This window comes from Dipteris shenzhenensis, chromosome 23, assembly GCF_047967505.1.
Source record: "Dipteris shenzhenensis isolate YYH24624 ecotype China chromosome 23, Dip_SZ_1.0, whole genome shotgun sequence".
Taxonomy (NCBI): Eukaryota; Viridiplantae; Streptophyta; class Polypodiopsida; order Gleicheniales; family Dipteridaceae; genus Dipteris; species Dipteris shenzhenensis.
This window is the reverse complement of record NC_141618.1, coordinates 19750107-19773051: the sequence shown is the minus strand read 5'-3', so window position 1 is coordinate 19773051 and position 22945 is coordinate 19750107. Positions and strand designations below refer to the sequence as shown.

The window sequence follows — 22945 nt, the reverse complement described above, 5'->3', positions numbered from 1 at the left end:
GTTCAATCTAATCAAAAGTACTAAAAATTTGTGCGTTCATCCATTTGTAGTTAAGCATGGATATTGTTTATACAGTCTCTTCATTTTCTTCAATCTATATTAAGTAAAAATATATTCTATTCTAGATGAAATTTTGTAATAGGAATTTACTTCTTGTTAAGACAAGCTACAATAGGGGCATAAGAAGTGGGCTTTCCTAATACACACGATGGATGAGGTGGTCGGATTTTTTCTTAGAAGGGATCCTACTATTGGATGGGGGCTCTTATCGGAGGGGAAGCCGCCCATCCCCATCATAGATCCAGATATTTGGCACACTTATGCATGCTCTCTCTACGATGTCCTAGGACAGACACCACCTGGTATGTCCTCTATGCCAGGCCCACTACGTGTCACTTGCTCACTGCACAGAATGTACAGGCTGCCCTTCTCTGGCTTCCTAACCAGAGACCACCAGATCATAAGGTACTGCACACTAAGCACTCAGCACATGGGCAGGAGGTCTTGACTCCAGTTCTAGCGCACTTATGCCACGGCTTCCCACCTACCTGGAGCACTACCACCATCGTACCAATACAGAAGACAGGTTATCCCATGGACACTAGGAACTGCCGCAGTCTTATGATTGGCCACACTCTAGCTAAGATACATGGATCAGTACTAGAGAGGGAGATGTGCAGCCACAGAGGGTCATGGGCAGCGGACTCTTGGGCAAGCAGGTTTTTCAACCAAAATAAAACAACACTTAGAAAATCACCCTAACCAATTCCAGAGTCCACGCTAAAGCACAAACCCATGCTCATGAACTCTACTTCTTTTAAGCAAATGCCTCTTCTCAGCCCACCCTAATCTTGCCCTATCAATGCTTTGTTTCTCCTTCAAAAATCGTAGCAGGAAAGATGAATGATTGCTCCATTATTTCACACCAAAGTGTGTCCTACCCAACTACCCTTGGTACATCTTTCAAGAAAATATCTATGGTCTTTGGGACTTTTATCTAGGAGTCATTGCCGGGGGAAAAGTGGGCATGTCCCACTCAACTACCCCTCGGTACTTCTTTCAAGAACAGATCTATGGTGTTTGGGAGGTTCTATGTAGGGGTCATGTACCGGGAAAGGAGTCGAGAGAGAGAGGAGAAAACAAAATGCAAAACAAAAACAGAAACACAACCATATGTGTGCACATTTGTGTGTGTGCATGTGCACCTTTCCTTGAATAGGAGGAGAACTTACTGACCTGCTGGATCCAGATGACTGTCTGTGACTTATTGCTTCTTTGGAAGCCGTAAAATCTGGGACCCTAAAATGAGCTTCCATACAGGTAGGTTGGCATGCAGCTTCCTCAACACACTGACTCTTCGACCCTCCTAACACATTGGCACAAGGTTCGATTCCAGTTTGTTCGCGCAGGGTAGACTCTATTTTATCACCAGACTTCTTTGCCAACTTTTGACCCTCATCAATGATGGCCGCACAGGGTGACCCACTATCACCGGAATTATCTGGTTTATTTCTTCTCTCAGAAGATGTATACTTTAAGCGTACACTATCAGATTGTTTCTCCTGCATTTCAAATAGTATCTTAGTTAAACGCAATGCATCACACATATGCAAACAGATCCTAAAGACAAAAACACAATTCAGAAACTGCCTCCATCCCCCTCTCTTCTCTCTGTCTTGTCTTCTTTTTTTTTTTCCTTCTTGCAACATCAACCATGGAAACCTATTTTCCACTGAAAGAACATTCCCAAAGACCTGGACAAGTAACGTGCTTGCTGTGGGAAATACACCATGGTTTGACTTGCATGAAATAACAGCTATAGACGGAAAGCATGCAGAAGCTTCAACTCCAAACAAGTTAACAACAAAACAAAATAATCATCACACCGTCTCATATGCCAATATATATATGCTAAACAGCACACATTTTGAATCCCTCCTGCAACATCTCTAGATATTTTATCATATTGGACATCTAAATTTCAGTAAAAATGTGACTAGATCAGAAGCATGCAGAAGACAGAGAAGCACTTTTGTGCAAGATTTTGCACCAGACCCGTCACCCTTCCCTTTATTGAGAAAAACTCTCTAGTCACAAATGAAACACCACATAGAAACTCAGCAAACGATCGAGATCCACAGAGGCCAAGTATGTGAAGCAGAGGCAGTCCTGACTCTAGTTTAGTACAGCAGGAGCTTAGGCTAGGCAATCGCTTGAACTATAGCAGAAATGCCCAATGGAAACAAACTAGTGCAAAACAGTTAATAAAGTGTACCTTTCAAATTGGGAAAGAATGAGTCATGGGCTGGACTCACAACAGTGCCATGTGATGGGCTGCACATGGACAGTATAGAAAACTCCTTGTTGGGTTCAGCTTGAGCCATTTGTAAGGAATCCACATTCATTTATAAGTGAGGCAGCAAGGCCTAATATAATTTTAAGGCTGGCTACAATGGGTGACACATGGCAGCTTGTTATTTGATACACTATTGTATATGTGCCACTTGGCATACCCAACAAAACTTAGGCTAAAGGACCTAAATAACTCCACCAAAACATACCACATTTGTATGTACAAATCTGAGGCAGCAAGGCCTTTAATAATTTTAAGGCTGGCTTCAATGGGTGGCACATGGCAGCTTGTTCTTTAATACACTATTGTATATGCGCCTCACAGTTGTATGTACAAATGTGAGGCAGCAAGGCCTTTTACAATTTGAAGGCTGGCTGCAATGGGAGACACATGGCAGCCTGTTATTCAATACACTATTGTATATGTGCCACATGGCATACCCAACAAAACTAAAACTAAAGAACCTAAATATACCACACTTTAACAAGTCAGTAGTCACCCTTGATCTACTCATCGAGCCCTATCCAAAATACACTAGCTATAGCAAACTAAGTAACTAGCCTTTGTTATAGTATGGAACACGTTCTTTATTAGCCATGATAACTGACTTAGACAAAACACCAATTGACTCATTGAATACAGCCTGGCTCTTTAACCACATTCAGAAAACCTTGGACAAAAGCCACCAATGTATAATGCTAACAAACCTGTAATCATTTCTTCCAACCACAAGATTTAAAGATTAAAAGATGCCAACGACCTGATAAACGGCATAGAGGTATCAAAACACCGAACTGATATCCTTTCTCAATGAAAGATAAAAAGGACACGAGTGCACTTTATCAAACCTTGGACAAAATGTGACTCTCTAACATAACTACCAAGCAGAACTTCTGGAAGGTTTTGGAGTAGTTACAAAATAGATATACAGAATTCTTCTGAGTCCATTTCACTCTGCAAAACTTAAGTCACGATTGTAGACAATCAAACAGCATTCGCATACCTGAGTCTCTTGTTGGGATATCTCAAGGTGTATGCCCCAGGCACACCTTGGTTTCTATGTGTGTGTGCTAGAGGCACAGTGGTGCCCATAAGCACTGTTAGGTGGTAGATGCCACATAGGATGATTGAGAGATTCGAGGAGCTGATTGAGGAGATGATTGTGGAGCTCAGAGGTCATCAATGATGTCAGTGATCATGTAAGAGGTGCCTACATATGGACCTCACCTTTCTTCATTCCATAATCAAGCATTCTCATTTTGTGCTCACTTCATGCTTTCCCTTTAGTTCCTCAACATGGTATCAGAGCACTATGATCCTCCTTGAGCCCATTTGTGCCACATCATCTTCTTCTTCTTCTCCATCTTCTTCTTCTTCTTCATCTTCACCAATTCTTCCCAAAACTTGCTAGAGCTTGTTCTCCCTTGTTTTTCCGCCATTCTCCAAATCCTCTAAGCTGGAGATACCCTTCGTATGGGCGAACTTTCACCTGCAAAGAAACATCGTCGCTGCTGGTCGCCATTCCCTGAAGATCGTCGAAACTCCCTTCTGCGTATTCTCTGTTTCTGCTCCACCTTTCTCTAATTCCTTTTAGGGGAAGCTTCTCCATACCTTGGACTATCTTGTGTTGAAATTTGAGCAGCAATGGTTGCATATTCGAGGAGAAAACGCGAAAAAACCAGTAAATCTTCAAGCTGCTAGCTATGGCGACGTGACGCGGCATTTCGTCCTTCCTCCTCAGTGGCTCTTCTCTGGTATATGAGCTTTGTTTCTACCTAGAAAGCCTTGTTTTCTTTGCTCTGAAGGAGATACAAGCCCTCCAAGTTCAGGCCTCTGTTTTGGACAGTTTTGACAAGGTTGTGAGTTTAATGCTACATTAGATGCTACTTTAGCATTTCTGATGTTTTAAAGTGATGAATAGCTTCAGTACAACTATGGCTATAGCTTTGCTTTAAGTTGCTACACCTGGATTTGCTTGGAATGCTTTCATTTAGCCACCTCTATGAAGCATGCAAGTGAAAACATCATTTCCATTATGTTTTGTAGTATGGAATTTGGTTACAAGCCTTTGCTATTCTAAATGCTTGTATTTTGAAGCTGTTCAACTCTTTCTAGCCTTGTAAGAGAGTAGACACTGCCCATTCTGGGTTAGACCCTCTCATGGCTACCATCTTGAATATGGATAAGTTCAATGGTGAAGGCTTTCACACATGGCATATGAAGGTTAAGTTTGCATTGATGAGGGAAACCCTCTGGGGGCTTGTCAAACCGGCTTCAACTTCTTCTTCAACAGCCTCTAATGCTGGAGAATCCTCAGCTCCGACACACCCGGCAAGAGATCCTCCTAGAGAGGAGAAAGCTTATGGCATCATTGCTCTTGCCTTAGGAGATGACTATATTCATCACATCTCTGACTTAGAGTCTCCTTTTAAAGCTTGGCAGAAGCTTGACATTATTTTTGGTGCTAGCTCTCACATCTCAAAATTGTCACTTAAGATTGCTTTCTTTGAATTGAAGATGGTTAGTGGCACTCCTCTGGCTACCCATGTCAATCTTATGCGGAGTCTCATGGCTCAACTTGCTTCTATCAACTCTCCAATCACTACACATGATGCAATGGCAGTATTGCTCAAAAGTATGCCTGAAGATTATGATCATGTTGTTACCACTTTGAAAAATCTCCCTAATCCTAATCTTGAAGGTCTTATTTCTGCTCTTCAAGAAGAAGAAAGGCACATGGAACTCCGGAGAGGAAATGACACAGCATACCAGAGAGGCAATGACACAGCCTATGCCATAAAATTTCAAAAGGGCAAGTTTTCACCTTGCAAACATTGTGGAAAGACTAATCACCTTTCAAAAGACTGCTTCAAGATCAATCCATGCAAACACTGTGGCAAAAACAATCACCATGAAAAGTATTGTAGAGCCAAAAAGGAAGCAACTACAAAGTCAGAGACTGCCAATCTACTTTCATTTGATGAGTCTCCACATGATGAAGATTATGCTTTTTGAACCATCTCCATATATGCTCCAGATCTTTCTTTTTATGTTGAGTCAAGGTACTCAGCCTGGATAGTCCTCCAAAATGAATGAAATAAACTATTGTGTTCTTTCTAAACACCTCTGGTCACCATATGATGTAGGCCATGTGTATGTGTTTTGCTCCATGGTACCTCCTGCAGACATTGTGTGCATGTACATGCAGGGGAGATAACCATTGGAAGGTCTTATGTATCCCTTTTGTTTACCTCACACCCTTGGGAACCCCTTGCTAGCATGAGATCCTAGCCATAGATTAATCCTTGACCACCATGAGATGGCATGAGAAACTATGAGACTAGATGAATCCTTGACATAGCCTGAGGCATTCCCTTGAGGGGGGGGTTGTTGGGATATCTCAAGGTGTATGCCCTAGGCACACCTTGGTTTCTATGTGTGTGTGCTAGAGGCACCGTTAGGTGGTAGATGCCACATAGGATGATTGAGAGATTCTAGGAGCTGATTGAGGAGATGATTGTGGAGCTCAAAGGTCATCAGTGATGTCAGTGATCATGTAAGAGGTGCCTACATATGGACCTCACCTTTCTTCATTCCATAATCAAGCATTCTCATTTTGTGTTCACTTCATGCTTTCCCTTTAGTTCCCAACATCTCTTTTGCTGGGGGTCACCACCCAACCCTGTAAGGAGGACAAAGGGCCAGTAGATCTAGGGATGGCGGGGATAGGAACAGGGTATAGATATGTGCTGCAGGCCTCTGTCTGCAGCTGCTTGTAGCCTCCTATAAGCTGCACAGTACATCATGTTGGGTGCATGGCAAGGGGGCCAGGTAATGGCCCTGGCCTTCCTGATGTGAGGCCAACTACTCGGGCATCAGGTTGGCTGGTTCAGACCTGCTACTCGGCCAAAATAGCACCCAGTCAGCAATCTATGTTCGGCCAAATTCACAGACCAGGTCGGCTTGGAATATGCCCGCTTCAGCCCTATATATGGGCCACTTTGCAGGCTCATGGGGTATCCCACTGAAAAGTATGCAAGAGCCCATCAGCTTGCTCTCTTTCTCTCAGCTCAATGGCATCCATCTCTGCCTATAGTTTTGCCCAACATACACTTGATGTTCACTTGATGTTTTGTAATGTCAACCATACTCATGGAATCCTAGGCTTCAGCTAAGGTAGGGTGGAAAACCATGAGGTCTTGTCAGTTGTTGCACTAGTGGGGCTTTAGAGGGATGGGGACCAGGGTTATTCCTAGGCTTAGGCATTAATGAAGAGGTGCAAAGGGAAGCCATGAGAGGGATTTTATGGGACGGTTCACACATGGCACCAGCCAAGTGGCAAGAATTGAGCATAGGGGAGGGTTCCAGAGAGAGAGCTAAACTTAGAAGCAGGTCTTGGGATGGAAACCTCATAAAAAGGATGAACGTAAGAATAAAGAGACCAGACAGTGGAATCCATGGCTGGATCTTATACTGAGCCCTTTAATTTTCAATGTGTTACATTGGTATCAGAGCCATGGCGAGTCATGGGAGAGGAGCGTGATTTTGCAGCAGGTTGTGCATGTCTGAGTGTAGTGTATCTCAAAAGCAGCTACATCTCCTTGAAAGTGCTATTGCAGCAGCTTGTTAGGTACCTCTGCACGAGATGTTGCAGCAAAGAAGATGATGATAAAGAGAAGAAAGAAAAACCAGTTAGCCTTCCTGCTTTGGACTCATCATGGGCCGTTTCCTGGATCCGGTTCAGTGATTGAGCTGATGGAAATCCTCCTATGCTAGTGCAAGCTGAAATTATGCAGATAACCCTGCAGTTGTAGAAGATACCCATGAGGAGTCTATGGATTTGGAGGAAGAAATAGATAATGGCAATAATGGAGATCCTTATTTGGAATTCACAAAATTAGAAAACTGTACTCTTATAGAAACGCAGTTAGAGATAATTAATGATTCATTAAAAGTTCTAACTAAAGCAGTCTAAAAGTCGTCAGATTCTCCGTCTATAATATCAATAACTTGGCCATGCCCATTATAAATATGAATATAAAATTGAGAATTTTTTAATTCAAGATGATGCCTAGAGGATTAAAGAGATGTCCTTGAATAGGGTCAGATGAAGATTCATACACTGAATTGACTTATGAACCAACCAAGCATACCACAAGCAGACTAACTTATAAACGAGGCAAGCATAAAATGATATGGCAAAAATGCTCTCAGTGAATATAAAGATATTCAGGATTACTTCTTTCTCCTCAGATGGTTCCATTAATAGAATAGTAAGGTTTCTCATACATTTGGTATACAGTTGACATCCATGCACTCCTCTCTTCCCTACTTCCTCAACAGCTATTGGGTGCAACTCTTTCTGAACAGACTTTGTGCACCCTGCAATGCAAGGGAGTATCAAAGCAAAGCAGGGAGGTCTTTCATACATTAGATTTTCTCAGCCGCCGTCGGAAGCATCCTTGAAAGAAAGAAGGGAAGAGCCGCAACTTCCATCAGTGCTAGCCAGACTGACTTTTTGGATGGAGGGCCGAGTACATCATAATATCATCAAGGTTACCTTGCCTCATTTCAAAGGAAAATGTCAAGATGATCTGAATATCCATGTTATGGAGTTCTAATAGGTCTATACTGTAGATGGAATCCGAGATGACGACATCCATTTCCTTGCCTTCTCGCGCTTGCCTTTATATTTCCCATGCCTAGATGAATCCAGGAACATTCCCAAACTCATCCTCAAAAAACACAACATAGTGCAATGTCAATCTCACGATAGTCACTCATAAGATTGAAAACCATAAACTCCATCACGCATAGCAGGGACTAGCTACTATGACATCCCCACTGACATCATCAGCGCCCAACAGTGGGTGTAAACCATAGTAAAAAAATATGCTCTCACACATACAAATCCACACACCCACACATACTTGAACATCCATTTATACAAAGTCTTCGTATTGAGTTTCTGTCGGTAAATGCCTTTACATTTCCTTGTGAAAGTGGTGAGCAGCTTCTCGTCACCATCAGTATCTTGCAAACCTAGCTTCTTCCTTAGAAGCAGAGGACATACCCCATCGAACATGAGAAGCCTTGACCATTCTCGAGTTGTTGGGGCAGTCACTTGCCCATTAAAGCTACGTAGAAGCTTTTTGAGGAATAACATGGCAAGCTCATTGTTGTCAACCTGTTAACCCACCGCCAAACCTTGACCAGATGGTTCTTAACAAGTTTCCCCTCTCCCTCTGTCATCGTGAATAACTGATTCTAGAGAGTGTTCGCACCAAGTTGTTGCCTCAATACAGATCGTTACAAATCTTCCAAGCCTCAATCGCATTCTTTGCCCCTTGAAATGTGCAAAAGAATCATCAATAGTGCCTCAGTATTTTATCATTCTTTAACCTCATTTGGATCTACCTTTATAACTATCTTGTCACATCCTTGAGGTCCTCGAGCTTGGTCACAACACCCTCAATAATCTCCCAAGGCTCTCTCACCACCATGTGACTACATAGCTTTATCTTCTAGTTTGGGTAATTCTTCCCATCCAACATTCCCTTCTATCCAAAATTTGGGATAGGAATACGTGATTCCATGGACACTTCAATAGATTTCCTAAAAGGTCCTTGGCTGGTGGACCATCTTGATTTGAGCCATCAATGCATAGCTCATTGTCGGAGCCTATGAGGTCTCATTTCTCCCTCTAAACACGCTTTAGGGATTGTTGTAACCCATGAGTCGTTACCTTCATGACCAGTGTGGCACTTTTCTCCTTTTCAAGAGTCTCTTTTTCTTTGACATCTCTGCCACTATCTTTGACTTTGAGTCCTCTTTGTTGGAACATGGTGCTGCCTCTTTCTCCTTGAGTCTGGGTACTGCAAGGGGCATTACCGGGGTAGAGGTTAGCATGTTGTCCACATAGGACTTGATCTCCTAAAAGATAACATCCCTACTAACCACCACCTTTTGTGCATCCTTGATGTAGGCTTTAGAGTTCTCATTGTTGCCGATGAACATGCACCTAACGTCTCTGTGGACAAGTACCCAAAAGTCAAAACCTAAAAGTCAGCTGCATCTTTTCCTTCTCGCTTCTGCTACCTGGTGGTATCAAGATGCAAGCGCATGGAGAAGGAAAGGGATAAAAAAAGAGCGAGGACCAATAAATACAAGCTCTCCAACCCATTTTTGAGATTATCAATAGATTATTTTTTTTAATCGCCTAAGTAGATCGAGTTCCTTACCACATGTATCAAGTTGACACAAAATAACCTCAACTATACATTGGTGAGCCCTAAGGATGCAAAAGTATCAAAATGGATCCTCTTTGGATATTTCTCATCATCCTATAAATGCATGACCTAGCATTAACATTAAATGCGTAAAATGGACAAAGCAATGTGCACAATAGAGTGAGTCTCTTGATGAGATTCTTCCCCTAGAACGTGCAAGCCTATAAGTTCTTGCTTTAGCTACCTTATGTCCTGCTTTGATCTGTTGATTCCAAGGTTGCTTTGATCTGTTGATTCCAAGGTACTTGCACACACCCCAAAACCATTATGTTAGCAACCTTTATGTTCTAGATTAAAGAGGTGTATAAAAGGATGTGTATATTGGTGGTCCTTGGCAATCTTCCACATTGCACCCCAAGTCTTGGTTCAATAAATTTTGAGCCTACCTAGCCAAAATAGGTCACCTGACCATAGTAGCTCCTGGGTTGGACTCTGTTAACCAACTCAAGAGACCATCATCCTTGAATTAGGCCTCCGTTAACCAGCTACACAGACTTCATATTGTTAGAAACATGATGGAGAGAGACGGAGAAAAGGTTAGGGTGTGAGGAAATGATACATGAATGAAAACATAACGAAAGGCTATCTTATTCATAATCATGAGAAGAACAAGCCTTTTATAGACTACTCACTCACACACTAGCACCTAGTGCATATGGGATAATTCCCACAATGACACGTGGCACTCACACATGAACTAGTACTAGATCAACTAGTACTACACACTAACACATCACATCACCACACTCTTTGTGCTATGATATCTCCAACACCCACCTTCAGAGCAAAGAGTGTGAGACCCAACACGCAAAGAGTAGACCGATCCCCCCTCCACAGCAATACTGCAAAGAGCAAGTCCAACTATCCAACACCTCCCGTGTGACAGTCACTTCTCAGTCAGCTTGCGACCGGCAAGGGCAAACCATCACTCCTCATCCCCCCTTACTCTGATACCATCAACCAAAGTAAAAGACAATACATTCATTTTTGGGAGACAACCCAGGGTAGAGTACCTCTTATTGACTCCAAATACATTCACTTTAGAGGGACAACTCAAGGTTGAGAACCTTTATTTGACTCAACACAAACACACATAGAACTAAGCATCACCTTCCTCCTCAGAGAGGAATAGATCATGCAACACAGTAGATGAAGCTTCCTGCTCAGGTCCAGTAGATGTAGCATAAATATTCCTGAGCTTGTTCACGTTCTCCTTGGCTGAAGTAGTGAGGTCAAGTTGATGAAGTAGTTTGTTAGCCAACTTCACACTAATAAACGCCATTGCTTTGTCATTCTGCTCATCCCTAGCTGAGAGTGGTGCTGATGAGTCTTCACAGCAGGACGAGGCCCCATAGTATCAAACTGAGATAACAAAACCAATAGGCTGAAATGGATAACCAGCAAATGAAGAGGCTCGTCTAAGGCTTTGAAATGGATCAGCAGCCTTCACAAATGCAAGGCACTTGAGGAAAGGCTTGAATAAGCAAGGCTAGCAACTAGTCGATGACCTTGGAGGCTCCACGTATGCAAGAGGACAGAAATAGAGGCCTAGTGGTGCTCCAAATGAGAACCCGAATCAGAAAGCAATAGGTATATACCCCGAAAAGCAGATATAAACCACGAGGTGAGCACTGTGGGCGTGATAACTGCCCAAGGTGCTGCTGCAGGTCCGAAACCCTAAAAACGGCTCATGTAGATGTGCTAGAGGCCAAGGAACTGCTCGAAAATGCTTCTGTTGTAGGCGGTTCTGCAACAGCAACCCTGGAACACCTTGAAAATGCAAGCAGGGGCTCCAACTCTGGTCAAAAATGCCTCCAAATAGGTTGAAAATCTGCAACCAACACGCATGGATGGGCTGCTCTGCTGCAGTGGCCTGGAAACCCTAAAAACAGGGATGAAGATGCTCTAAAATGGCACAAATTTCCACACGTTCTGCTCCTAACAGATCTGAACAGAGGCGGCTATGAAGGGGAGGCAATGGAAACATCTGCAGGAGACAAAAACGAGGCTGAATCTGAGGCGGAAATGTGCAGGGCTGAGGCAGCTGCAGGAAGAAAGGTTTGAGCACAATTAGGGTTTTGGATTAGGGTTAGGTCTAGGATGACGTGGCAGCTATGGCAGGGTGAACCTGCTCTGATACCATGTTCGAAACATGGTAGAGAGACGGAGAAAAGGTTAAGGTATGAGGAAATGATACATGAATGAAAACATAATGAAAGGCTATCTTATTCATAATCATGAGAAGTACAAGCCTTATATAGGCTGCTCACTCACACACTAGCACCTAGTGCATATGGGATAATTCCCATAATGACATGTGGCACTCACACACGACTCACACACATGAACTAGTACTCGATCACCTAGTACTACACACTAACACATCACATCACCACACTCTTTGGCTATGATATCTTCAACACACATCATAATTACAACTTGCGTCCCTGACCCAACCATCATTGTGGTATCTGAAACTGCTAAGAAAACTCTTTAAAATGCAAATTAAAGAAGAAAGATACTTGTTCTAAGCCCTGACATAGTCAGTTATTGGACTTGGCAATAGGGCAATGAAACTCTTATCATTCATCCTTACATGTTGCAACTTACGTCTTGGACCTTGAGTTTTAAGGCATCAAGCAAGAGTCGAATAAGAAGGTGATGCAAAAGATGAAAGTGCCTAATCCATAGAAACAAAGATGAGTGAAGGATAAGCTGCCCTTTTAAAAAACAACAATATAGAATGTTTGGTCCTCAAGACGCACAGCAAGACAAGGCAACCTTGTGGTGGGAGGATTATGGAGCAAATACTCCTTTGTTATAGAGTCTAGGTATGTATTTTCTAAGTCGATGAACTAAATCATCTCTTTGTCAGCACATATCAAGTCACTTTGAGCACAATGCATCCCAAAAGAAAAAACACCTTGAGCCAAAAAGAACCAATGGCTTCAAAATTGTTTGAGAAGATCAATGGTTGGTTCAAACATGAGAATTCATTGGATGGAAGCCAAAGGAGGTTCAATTGTATGACGGGACAAGGACTGATGAGACAATGGGGATGATGGAGAGAAGCACGCATACACTAGTGAGCACAATGGTGGAATATAGAATCATCACGGGATTACATATTTCAGCTTTGTAGAAGCCCAAGAGTTCTCTTATTAAGGATCTTTTCCAAGTTGCCTCATTTCTGTACGCCATTTGGAAATCCATCGTCATGATTTTACATATATTCTCTACAGTCCTTATGTTAAAATTATTGGAATATTATAGGCAATAGCCAATGTAATATAATAAGTAGGTTAGGGACACTTTTCCCTCATTGAGGTTTTTTCCCCTAACCACAGTCAGATCCCTAACTACGGTTAGTGGATAGGATAAGGGCTTTGTCACTTAGACAAAACCTCACTCTCTCTTGTACTTTCTTACTCTTCTATTCAGACGTTTTGCTCACTCTTGCTCTCACTCTTGCATTCTACTCCCACAACTCTCACATTTCGTATCAGAGCAGATTCACCCTGCCCATGCTTCAGCTGCTCCTAGTACTACCCCTTGCCCGCAAGCTCAAGTTCCATCTCTCGCTCCTGCCCGTCCATACAATCCATACGATTGTACGGATTTCTGTCTGTACTGCAGACGCATTCGGTACCTGCTCTCGTACGTTCTGTACCGTCCCATCGCCATACATCCGTACAGCTCGTCGTACTGTTGCAGGCCGTACCAACTCGCCATACTATTGCACGCCGTACTGTTGCAGACCGTACATCTACTAATCATTCCGTACTGTCGTACCAACTCGTCCGTACATTATACGAAATCCATACGCAGACTGCGCCTCAGCTCGTCCGTACCTTGTACGAAAGCCGTACCAGCTCGTCTGTACCTTAGACGGAATCTGTACTGATAGTTCCGTACTGTCAGTTCCATACAGGTTGAATTAGTGTCTGTACTTCGAGCAGCTTTTCTTTGCAGGTGGACTTTGGAAGACATGCATTCTTGCAGCTAGCCATTGTTTGGCTTGCATTCTCGGAGCACATTTCGGGCATCTTGTTCTGTTGCAGGCATTGCAGTCAGGTTGCAAAACCTGCTCCAGAAATTTGGGGCTTTTTGGTCCTGCTTGTAATCTTGCATACAAAATTTGGGGCTAGGGCTTTTGGGTGAATTTGCCCCCTTTCAGATGCAATTTCTTGCAGATTTTTGGGCATTTGCAAAGCATTGTGGTGCATTTCAAGCCTTTGATAGGCTGTGATAGCAATTGTCATCGTGCGCACAATTTTTGGCAAACTTTGGTTATGCATTTTACATCCCAGGAAGGGATTTTACTTGTCTAGTTTGCTGCAATTTTTCGAGTTTTCTGGCAAAAATGGCTCAGAACAACCCCAATGAGGTGTTTGGAGTCCTCACACAAGAGGATAAGTTGGATGGCACCAACTACTCCTTGTGGAGTTTTATGGTTCGCAACATCTTGGTTGGCAGACATCTCTTGGATTATGTCATTGGAGATGAGGCAAGGCCAGAAACTGTGGCTACACCTATCACTCCTACAGCTGGAGGCAGGGGTAGAGGTCAAAATGCAGGACAAGTGATTGGAGCAGCAGCTACTACTCTAGTGGCTGGTGAGCATGCCATGCTTTCAAGCCCAAAGGGAAAGGGCAGCAAAAGCAACATGAAAATCAGCAAACACATCAGCATAAAGCTGATTCAAGATAGTCCTCTAATAAGGCTAAAGGTGATGCAGATAAGCCTAAGAGAAAGGGCATTTGTTACTCCTGCAAGAAGCCAGGTCATTACATTGGTGAATGCAAGAAGCGAATAGCTAAGGAAAAGAAAAGGGATTCAAGTATAGTTGTCTCAGATATATCAGCTCCTAATGCACATGATGGAGGAGATGTTACAGCCAACTTTGTGGAAGAACACTATGCCTTTTTGTCTTGCATTTCAGATTTTCATGTGGCTAGTCCAGATACTAGAGCCACTCTTGAGGATGACCCGTATGCTTTCTTGACTTGCAGCTATGACCCTTCAAAGGATGCATGCTCTTTTAGTGTCAATGAGAGACTGAACACTCAGTATTTTGATAATGGTGCTTCTAAGCACATCACTTCTAGGAAGAGTCTTTTTGCATCTCTGCATGCACCACCTGCTCAAAAGAAGCTGACAGGTGCATACAAGTCTTCTTATTCAGTGTGTGGAGTAGGTGACATCATACTCACATCCACGGATGGCACAGATTTCAAAATTACAAATGTTCTTTATGTGCCAAGCATAAAGAAGAATTTGCTTTCAGTGTCCTCTCTCAATGGAGCAGGATTTCGGGTCATATTTGATGATGCTAAGTGTGTAGTCCGAGACAAAGAGAATGACTATGCTTTGATGTTGTCTGGCACTTTGTATCGGGGTCTTTTTCAGCTTGACATTTATGAGAAAAGATCCGATCTTGCACTTTCAGTGAGCACTCCCAATGCTGCGATGCAAAATGCGGAGTTATGGCATGCTAGATATGGGCACATGAGCTATGGCAGCTTGATGACACTTCGAAAGCATGCTATGGTTGATGCATTGCCTTCTTTAGAGTCACCTCCTCCTCGTGCATCTGAGGGATGCATCCTTAGCGAGATGCATAGATTTCCTTTTAAGAAGGATGGTGCAATGAGAGCCACTCATAAATTACAGCTCATACACAGTGATGTCTGCGGTCCCATGAGGACACCTGCTTTTGGTGGTTATCTCTATTATGTTACATTCATTGATGACTACACCAATTATACTTAGGTCTATGGTCTGAAGAAAAAATCAGATGTGTTTATGCATTTCAAACACTTTGTGGCCATGGTTGAAAATGAGACAGGACTCAAGGTGTAGACACTTCGCACTGACAGAGGAGGGGAGTATATGTCTCATGAATTAGAGGCATTTTTGAAGGAAAAAGGCATCACACATCAGCTTACAGTGAGGCAGCAAAATGGCAAAGCTGGGCGCAAAAATTGCACTCTCATGGAGATGGATAGATGCATGCCTACTAGTAAGAAGTTGCCTCACAGATTTTGGCTCGAAGGCCTCATGTGTGCCAATTATGTTTTGAATCGGGCTCCCACAAAGGCTTTGAAGACAATCACTCCCTATGAGGCTTGGCATGGGAGAAAGCCTTCAGTGGATCATTTCAAAGTTTTTGGTTGTGTTGCATATGCCAACGTGCCTATGGAGTTTCTCTAGTTGTTTCCATTCACATTCCACGAAAAGTCGAAGTTCTGCTCAGCTTTTACATTCTGAATAACTAGGGCTAGGAGGATAGCCACATAGATAGGTAACCGAGTAGGTATGTAGCTAGGTGTATATATATCTAGATGAATCCAGGGAGATCCCTAAACTCATCCTCTGAAAACACAACAAATACTAGACTTTCAATCTCAAGATAGTCACTCCAAGAACCCTCGACAGTGAATTTCTGTCCTTAGTTCTTGGATTGAGCTCTCCGCCACACCTAAAAACAAAGTACTCTCTTTTTCATGAATGCTTCAAAAAGCTGTTCGTTTTCCTTATGTTACGCAGTAAATAAGAATGTAGGGATAGAGAATGGGCGTTCGATAGGGCCCACCAATGGGGAGGAGCGCCCCATGCTGGTATTATGTTAACTCTTGCTCAAGCACACAGCACATGCAACATGTGTACGAAGTGGATGCAGGGGAGGTGAGTGAATGTGAACAAGAAGACACACGATGAGACATGAAGAGGCTCACACCTCTTCGTACCACCCCTTGGGATACACTTAGACCAATCAAATGACTAGGGTTCCCCCTTAAGGTCTTGGAACTTCTACAAGCACTCTAATGTGCCTACCCCCACCTAGGTGCCTAATACATAATTCTTTTTGTATCATTAATAAAGCAAGTGTTACATGTCCAAATTTGGTGCCGTCTGAAGCAATGGCTATGGTTGACGTGCCCCATCTACTCAACTAGTCCACCGCCATAACAATCTGGAACGATTGGTGTCCATCATAAATACAAACATATGTCACACCATCAAATTGGTGCATAATGTGATAATGTTCTAATGTATGTCAATTATGTTGTTAATCATTTTCGTTATGACATGCACCCTAGCCTCTCCAGCTGCTACTGCATACTAGCTTTGCTGGGAGCGGGGGCAGGGCCGTGCTTCCTACTCAACTCTGCCACTCCCCATTTCTTTGCTTTCCCTTTGGCCCAGACCTGCTCATCAAAGGGGGTTCTATTAGTGTAAAGCGGCTCCTATTCCATTTACCAATAAGCACCTGGTCAGCTGACATTGGAGGGCACTACCACTCCCGTCATTAAACTGGAAGGGGTCTTGGAGAGCACTTCACCCCCAGGTTGCTGAAATTTTGTTCGAACCTGCAACAGCGACCTTGCTCCTTAGAAACAATATTTGGCATCCTCTTCTCCTTCCAAACGGCTTGATAGTTTGAGCAGTTTGCTCGCTCAAGTTTCTTCTAGTGCATGTGCTCACGCTAGAGGAAAGCAAGTTATATGCAGGTGTTGGGGGCAAGAAATCAGGAGCTGTGGATTGAGAGTTTCTCTTCTCACTGTAAAAGAAGATAATCACTCAAAGAATTGAAAACCATAAACTTCATCACAAGTAGCAGGGACTGGCTACAATGACAGCAGTGCCCAACGGCGGGGTGGACCATAGTATAAACAATACATATCCACACAGCCACACATACGTAAGCATCCATTTTTACAAAGTCTTCCTAGGTTGGTCGCTATGTGGATAAATAGTTTCACATCCATATAGGCATTGATGCATGGTAATGTGTGTGTGCAAGCGTGTGTGTGAGTGCAAGAAACAACTAAAATGCAAGACAATAGCATGCATACAATCAAGAGAGACGAACCTGAGTAGTACTGTGAATGGCATTTGCTGCTTCAAAGTTAGCATTTCTACAACAACAAATCCCGTTGACTTCCACACTCATAGAGATCCTACATTCAGAAAAAATCGGATTATTCTCAATTTGAACAATCACTTCACTGCATTTTCATGTTCTCCTCCATCTCCCAAAAATAAATTTATTGAACAAAAGCAACCAAAATATCATCCATTTCTATGCTTCAAGCTAACTTGTTCGGACCCAAAAGTGCAGCAATTTTAAGTAGTTTCAAGTCAATTATAGCCAACATTTAATAGGTTCTATTGAACAAAAAATATTAGCAGACAACACCACGAGAAAATTATTCTTTCATGGTTTCCTAGGTGCTAGATCATACACATCATCATAGTTTATGGATATTGGGTAGAGCTAGAACGATGGAGAGACAAATAGACTTTATTGACATCTTCAAAACACTAAATTGGACTAAAAGACCGCACGCGAACCCATGATCCTAGCAGAAAAATAATGAATGAAGAGAGATGAAAAAACAACAACAACAACAACAAGGCATTCCGAGCACACGCAAAGAGCAAAGGGAAGGGAAAGCCAGATGCTATTTAAAACAAAGATGTTACTCCTGCTCCTAGCACAAAAGGTAGTAGTTAAGCGCTTCTATTATAACAAGACTGGATACTATGCAAGGCACCTAACCAAAAAGACGGCAAGGAGAAGCCCAGGACAGTTCTAGACAAGTAGCAATGTCATCATATGTCAACTATTCATCGCCAAAGAGGTCCACTTACCAATAGTGGACCCTTTTGCCATTTATCAAAAAGAACACAACTCCTCCAAGTGCTCTTTGAAAGAGATTCGTAGTCCGACTAATCCTCAGCATCCAGTAATTATGTTAGTCTGCTGACATGGAAAACTGGATGAACTCTTACATTAGGAGGCAATTCTAATTCAAATACAGCCTATCCAATTCTTCCTCAAATCCAAAATGGACCACAGTATTTGGGGGATAACTTCTTAATCTTATCAGTGCTTAGACTCTTAGATTCCTTGGGAACTCGTACGAGACATCACCGTTCCTGCAGAAAACTCTCTCAAGAAACGATGTCTATTAAAATAAAATCTGGCCCATTTTGGGCAGTTCTAATAGACTCCTTGACAAGCATATCCTGCAAAAATGATCTTGCAGCATCGTTCCTGATTCCCTTGAATCCAACCGTTACTGGTGAGTTAGGTTGAAATCCACACGTAAGCATAAAAGGACTAAATCCAGTACTTGAATGCTTTACACTGTTATACACAAATTCCATCATGGATAAGTATTCTTTCCATGAAGACTGTCTCTTGGAAACATATGCATGAAGCATATCCTCCAAAAATTATACCTTTGTAAGACTAGAATAAGTCCAATCATACAAATTTAGATTTTTTGTTGTTCTAAAGATCAAAAATCTACACAGAAAATAAAAGAGAAAATAAAAGAGAATATGAAAGAGAAGAAAAAAGAGGTAAACAAAAACTTTTAAGAAAAACAAAAGGAAGACATACTTAGCAAGCAAAGCAACATTTATGTCGTCATCAATGCCCAAGCATAAGCAGCTATACTGGGTTTCTAAAGACCCGCGGAGTCTCTTGGGCAAATCCAGTGCTTACTAAAATACGTCAAATAAACAGAAGAGAAAGAAAATAAGAAATAAAGAAGAAAGGAAGCAAGTGACTAAGCAAAAATAAACAAGCAAGTCAAGAAACAAAATCTTCCAAAAAACTGGAATATCGCTCTCTCTCTCTCTCTCTCTCTCACTCTCACTCTTATTTAAAACAAGTAAATGGTCTTTTACACTTATGTATTGTTTCCTACAAAGAGTCAAAAATACATTTCTAGCTTAGAAAGCACAAGCATACTCAAACAAACTCTCTTTTGAAACTAAAAGAAAAACAGGCTATTCAGCTCCCCGCTTTTTGTTTTCAGCTTATGTTCAATCATTCTAAACATACCTAAGGCTGATACACCATAGATAAAAGACTTCATATCTAAGATTGTGCGTACTTTTTTCATTACTTTCCTTGAATTATACCTCTTGTGTAATAGTACCTATGTCAGGCCATCAGACTGTGCATGTTCAAAGGACCTCAAACTAAGAGTGGTATCCAACTTGTCAAAGACAAGGGCCCAGAATTCACTCATAAACTTAGAATCACTATCGCTGTTCACACGCTATCGCTGACTATGTACACAGGTAAACTGTACAGATGGAATATTCGATCAACAAACTGCTGAGCCAACTGACTTGTTGTAACGGCTGATCTAGTGGATAAAAATCTACCCATCTTTGTCAAGCAATCTACTATAACCCATATGGCATCATGACCCTTGCGCATTCTTGGTAAATCCATGATTAAATCCATGGAAATACTTTCTAATTTATTACCAAAAAATTTCAACGGTTGTAATAAACCCACATCTATAGGCGTTCAGCCTTGTTCAATTGATAAATTAAGCAACCTACGACATAGCTCTGAACAAATTCCCTCGTCTTAGGCCTATAGAAAGTATGCTTCACTGGAGACAATGTCCCGTGTACCCTTGGACGTCATCATGACACTCCCAAATAATCTTGAGTCTAGATCTGACATGTCCCGTACATAGATCTTTACAGCAATCCTATCAAAGTCGTGCTTACACAGAAGCATGATTTTCCGTCGAATAACTTAATAATCTTAGAATTTTAGAACTTTCATAATTCCACATAAAAATACCACAACTTTAAATGCATTCATACCACATACATCCACATAGTAACAGAAGAGATTGAGAATGAGAATGAGGCCGCTCCCTCTAGCTGGGTAAACCCAATTGTATTTTTTGTATTCAATGATGCTTAGCCTCACTAAGACAGTAGTACAGATCTTTGGACAAAACCCCCTATGAGAAAACCAGAGTTCTAGACTAAGACCTAAATATAGGACTATAACAAAAATCCTCCTTTTCAAACTGGGGCTCAGATATACGTAAGACACAAAATCATCCAAGAAAGTAACCACTGGCAGCCCCTAGCCTGGTACCAAGTGGAGAAAGCCACAGAAATGGACATGGTCATCCTCCTTATCCCTTAAACACAAATTCTACCTGTTAGCATTATTATAGAAACCTTAGACTCTTGAAATATCAACCTTTCAACACAAGCAAAACCCTGACTATCTAAAAATCTAAAAAAAGACAACTTAGAAAATCAACACCTTCAAGATTGACCGAAGCAAAAAACGTTTTTTAAACAAGGGAAAAAGATATAGCTCAACCATCAATCACACCTTATAGACTAAATGTTGGCTGCTAGAGAGAGAAGACGTCTAGAGAGAGAAAGATCTAGAGAGAAGTGTTAAATTACACGGCGCAACGAAACAAAAACTAAACAAAGAATAGAGACTACACAGCAAACTGGAGATGAACAAAATTTTCCTTCAATACTGATGTAGTACAGATGATGGCTCCGTCCACCCGTGCGCTTCCACAGTGGAGCTTAGATGGCGATCTAGACAAATACTAGGTGAAGAGCTACTAGCTGGAAGATCTCTGCTGGAAGATCTGATCTAGCACAATGGACTGGGGAGGTCACCTCTTTATAGCTATGAGGGCGGTAGTCGGATCAACGTAGTCGGTGGAACCGACCAATCAACCTAGTCGATGAAGCCGACCAATCAGCCTAGTCGGTGAAGCCGACCAATCGTCCATGGAATATTCAAGGAATATTCCCTGTACCTTCACCTCGAGGACTCTCACCCCCGAACCCCCACCAAGGAGGTCAGCTGGCCCCCAGGCCCCAGCAAGAATAAGGGGCTCCCACACAATCACCTTTCTACCATCAATAGTCTCATTGATAGACCTCATCTGACATGCAAATCAAGATCCATCCAGTGTCCCGGGCTCACACATGGCTTCTCCTCATATGGAGGCCTTACAACTTGAGCACCTTGGACCACTGGTGGTTACCAGGAGGATGGGGCATTGAGCATATCTAACAAGAAGGCATCTAGAGAGAGAGTCTACAGAGAAAATATCTAAAGAGAAAAAATGTCTAGAGAGAAGGCATCTAGAGAGAAATCGTCTAGAGAGAGAAAGAAATAAATAAATAAATAAATTTTATTAGAGTCTTCGGAAGACCGATGGGTCTATGAGACTGAAAGAAAACCTGATACAAATCACAGTAAGGGTGGAGCTACTGAAACGAGCATCATCACCCATGTTGAATCCTAAGTCTGATCATGCATAATCAAATACATCTAGATGTAACAATGAAAATAAAAAGACTGTAGCAGAGCGGAATTCTCCGTATGTCATGTCGCCCTGGCTGTAGCCGGTGATGGGACGCTGACGCCCCTCAAGGGATGCCGTGCGTCTCGGTCTCCTAGACGAGGCTCGACGCAAGACCAAAGCCGCCGTGACTCCCATGGGACGTATACCGAGTCTAAACAATGACGGGAAGCCCCCCAGAGTGATCTGTGTGTACCCTCGATGTCTCGTGTGTCGTGCTACAGTCGTCGGATCGGGGTCTCTGTCCCGTCTGCGGCTGAACGATCAATGTCACTCGATGGGAAGAACTCTGTGAGCCTGCTCTGAGAGGTGTCTGATGATGTGGCCAAGCCCCGTCGCATGAAGTACTCTCTGTGTCGGACCCCCTCGTGAAAGAAGGCCGCGAGACATCTCTGATATGGATAGGCGAGGAATCTAGAAAGGAGCTCGAAGCCGTCTCTAAAGAGGCAGTGGTAGCGACCTCGGATCTCGTAGTACACAGGGCACCTAAAAATAAAATGCTCCTCCGACTCAACCTCCTAACAGTCGCACAATATGCATAAGCGATGCTCCCTAGGAATCCCCTCTCCTCTACCGCTCTCTATGCGAAGGCAGTGTGATGATACCCGAAACTATCCGATGGAGATCCGTAGTAAGTGAGGCATATGAAGCTCAATGTACCTCGGTGGTGTGATGAATCCCTCCTCCAAAATACGAAGACAATAATCTCTGTAGAAACTCAGCTTCACTGGAAGCTCCCTCGGCTCCAACTAGGTCCTAAAGGTGTGTAGCTGCAGGAGATCCTCTCGAATGACCTGGTTGGTGTGTGGCCCGATCGGGATGGTGGGTGGGAGTACCGGAGGGGCATCTAAACTGTACTGAAAAGAAGATATCCTATCGATGTGAAACCCTAGTCTCACAAACCATCTGTGAGTCCGTGCATACCAGCATCGCTCGTCTCCCTCTGCTGCCAACCTCATGGAGGAATTGAGAGCCAACCATGGCAACCTCTGTCTCCCTGATGTGCAGTCCCCATATGATCTAACCCGGTGTAGATATGTGATGGTTTGAAAGGCTGCATCTAGCTGGAGTGGAGAAGCCCCAAACTCGGCCTGAATGATGTGATGTGGTACCAATGGTTTCCCCCG

At 42.7% G+C, this 22945-nt stretch overlaps 1 protein-coding gene across 1 annotated transcript in view; it reads right to left on the bottom strand.

Annotated features, from left to right (window-relative positions):
- The window catches only part of LOC147887091 (uncharacterized), a 91467-nt gene that overhangs the window by 59191 nt on the left and 9331 nt on the right, over positions 1–22945 (bottom strand). The window contains exons 4-5 of the mRNA XM_087394042.1: positions 17519–17606; positions 1237–1562 (exon numbers count right to left, since the gene is read on the bottom strand). Coding sequence (XP_087250168.1) covers positions 1237–1562; positions 17519–17606 — 414 coding nt within the window. The remainder of the gene's footprint in view (positions 1–1236; positions 1563–17518; positions 17607–22945) is intronic.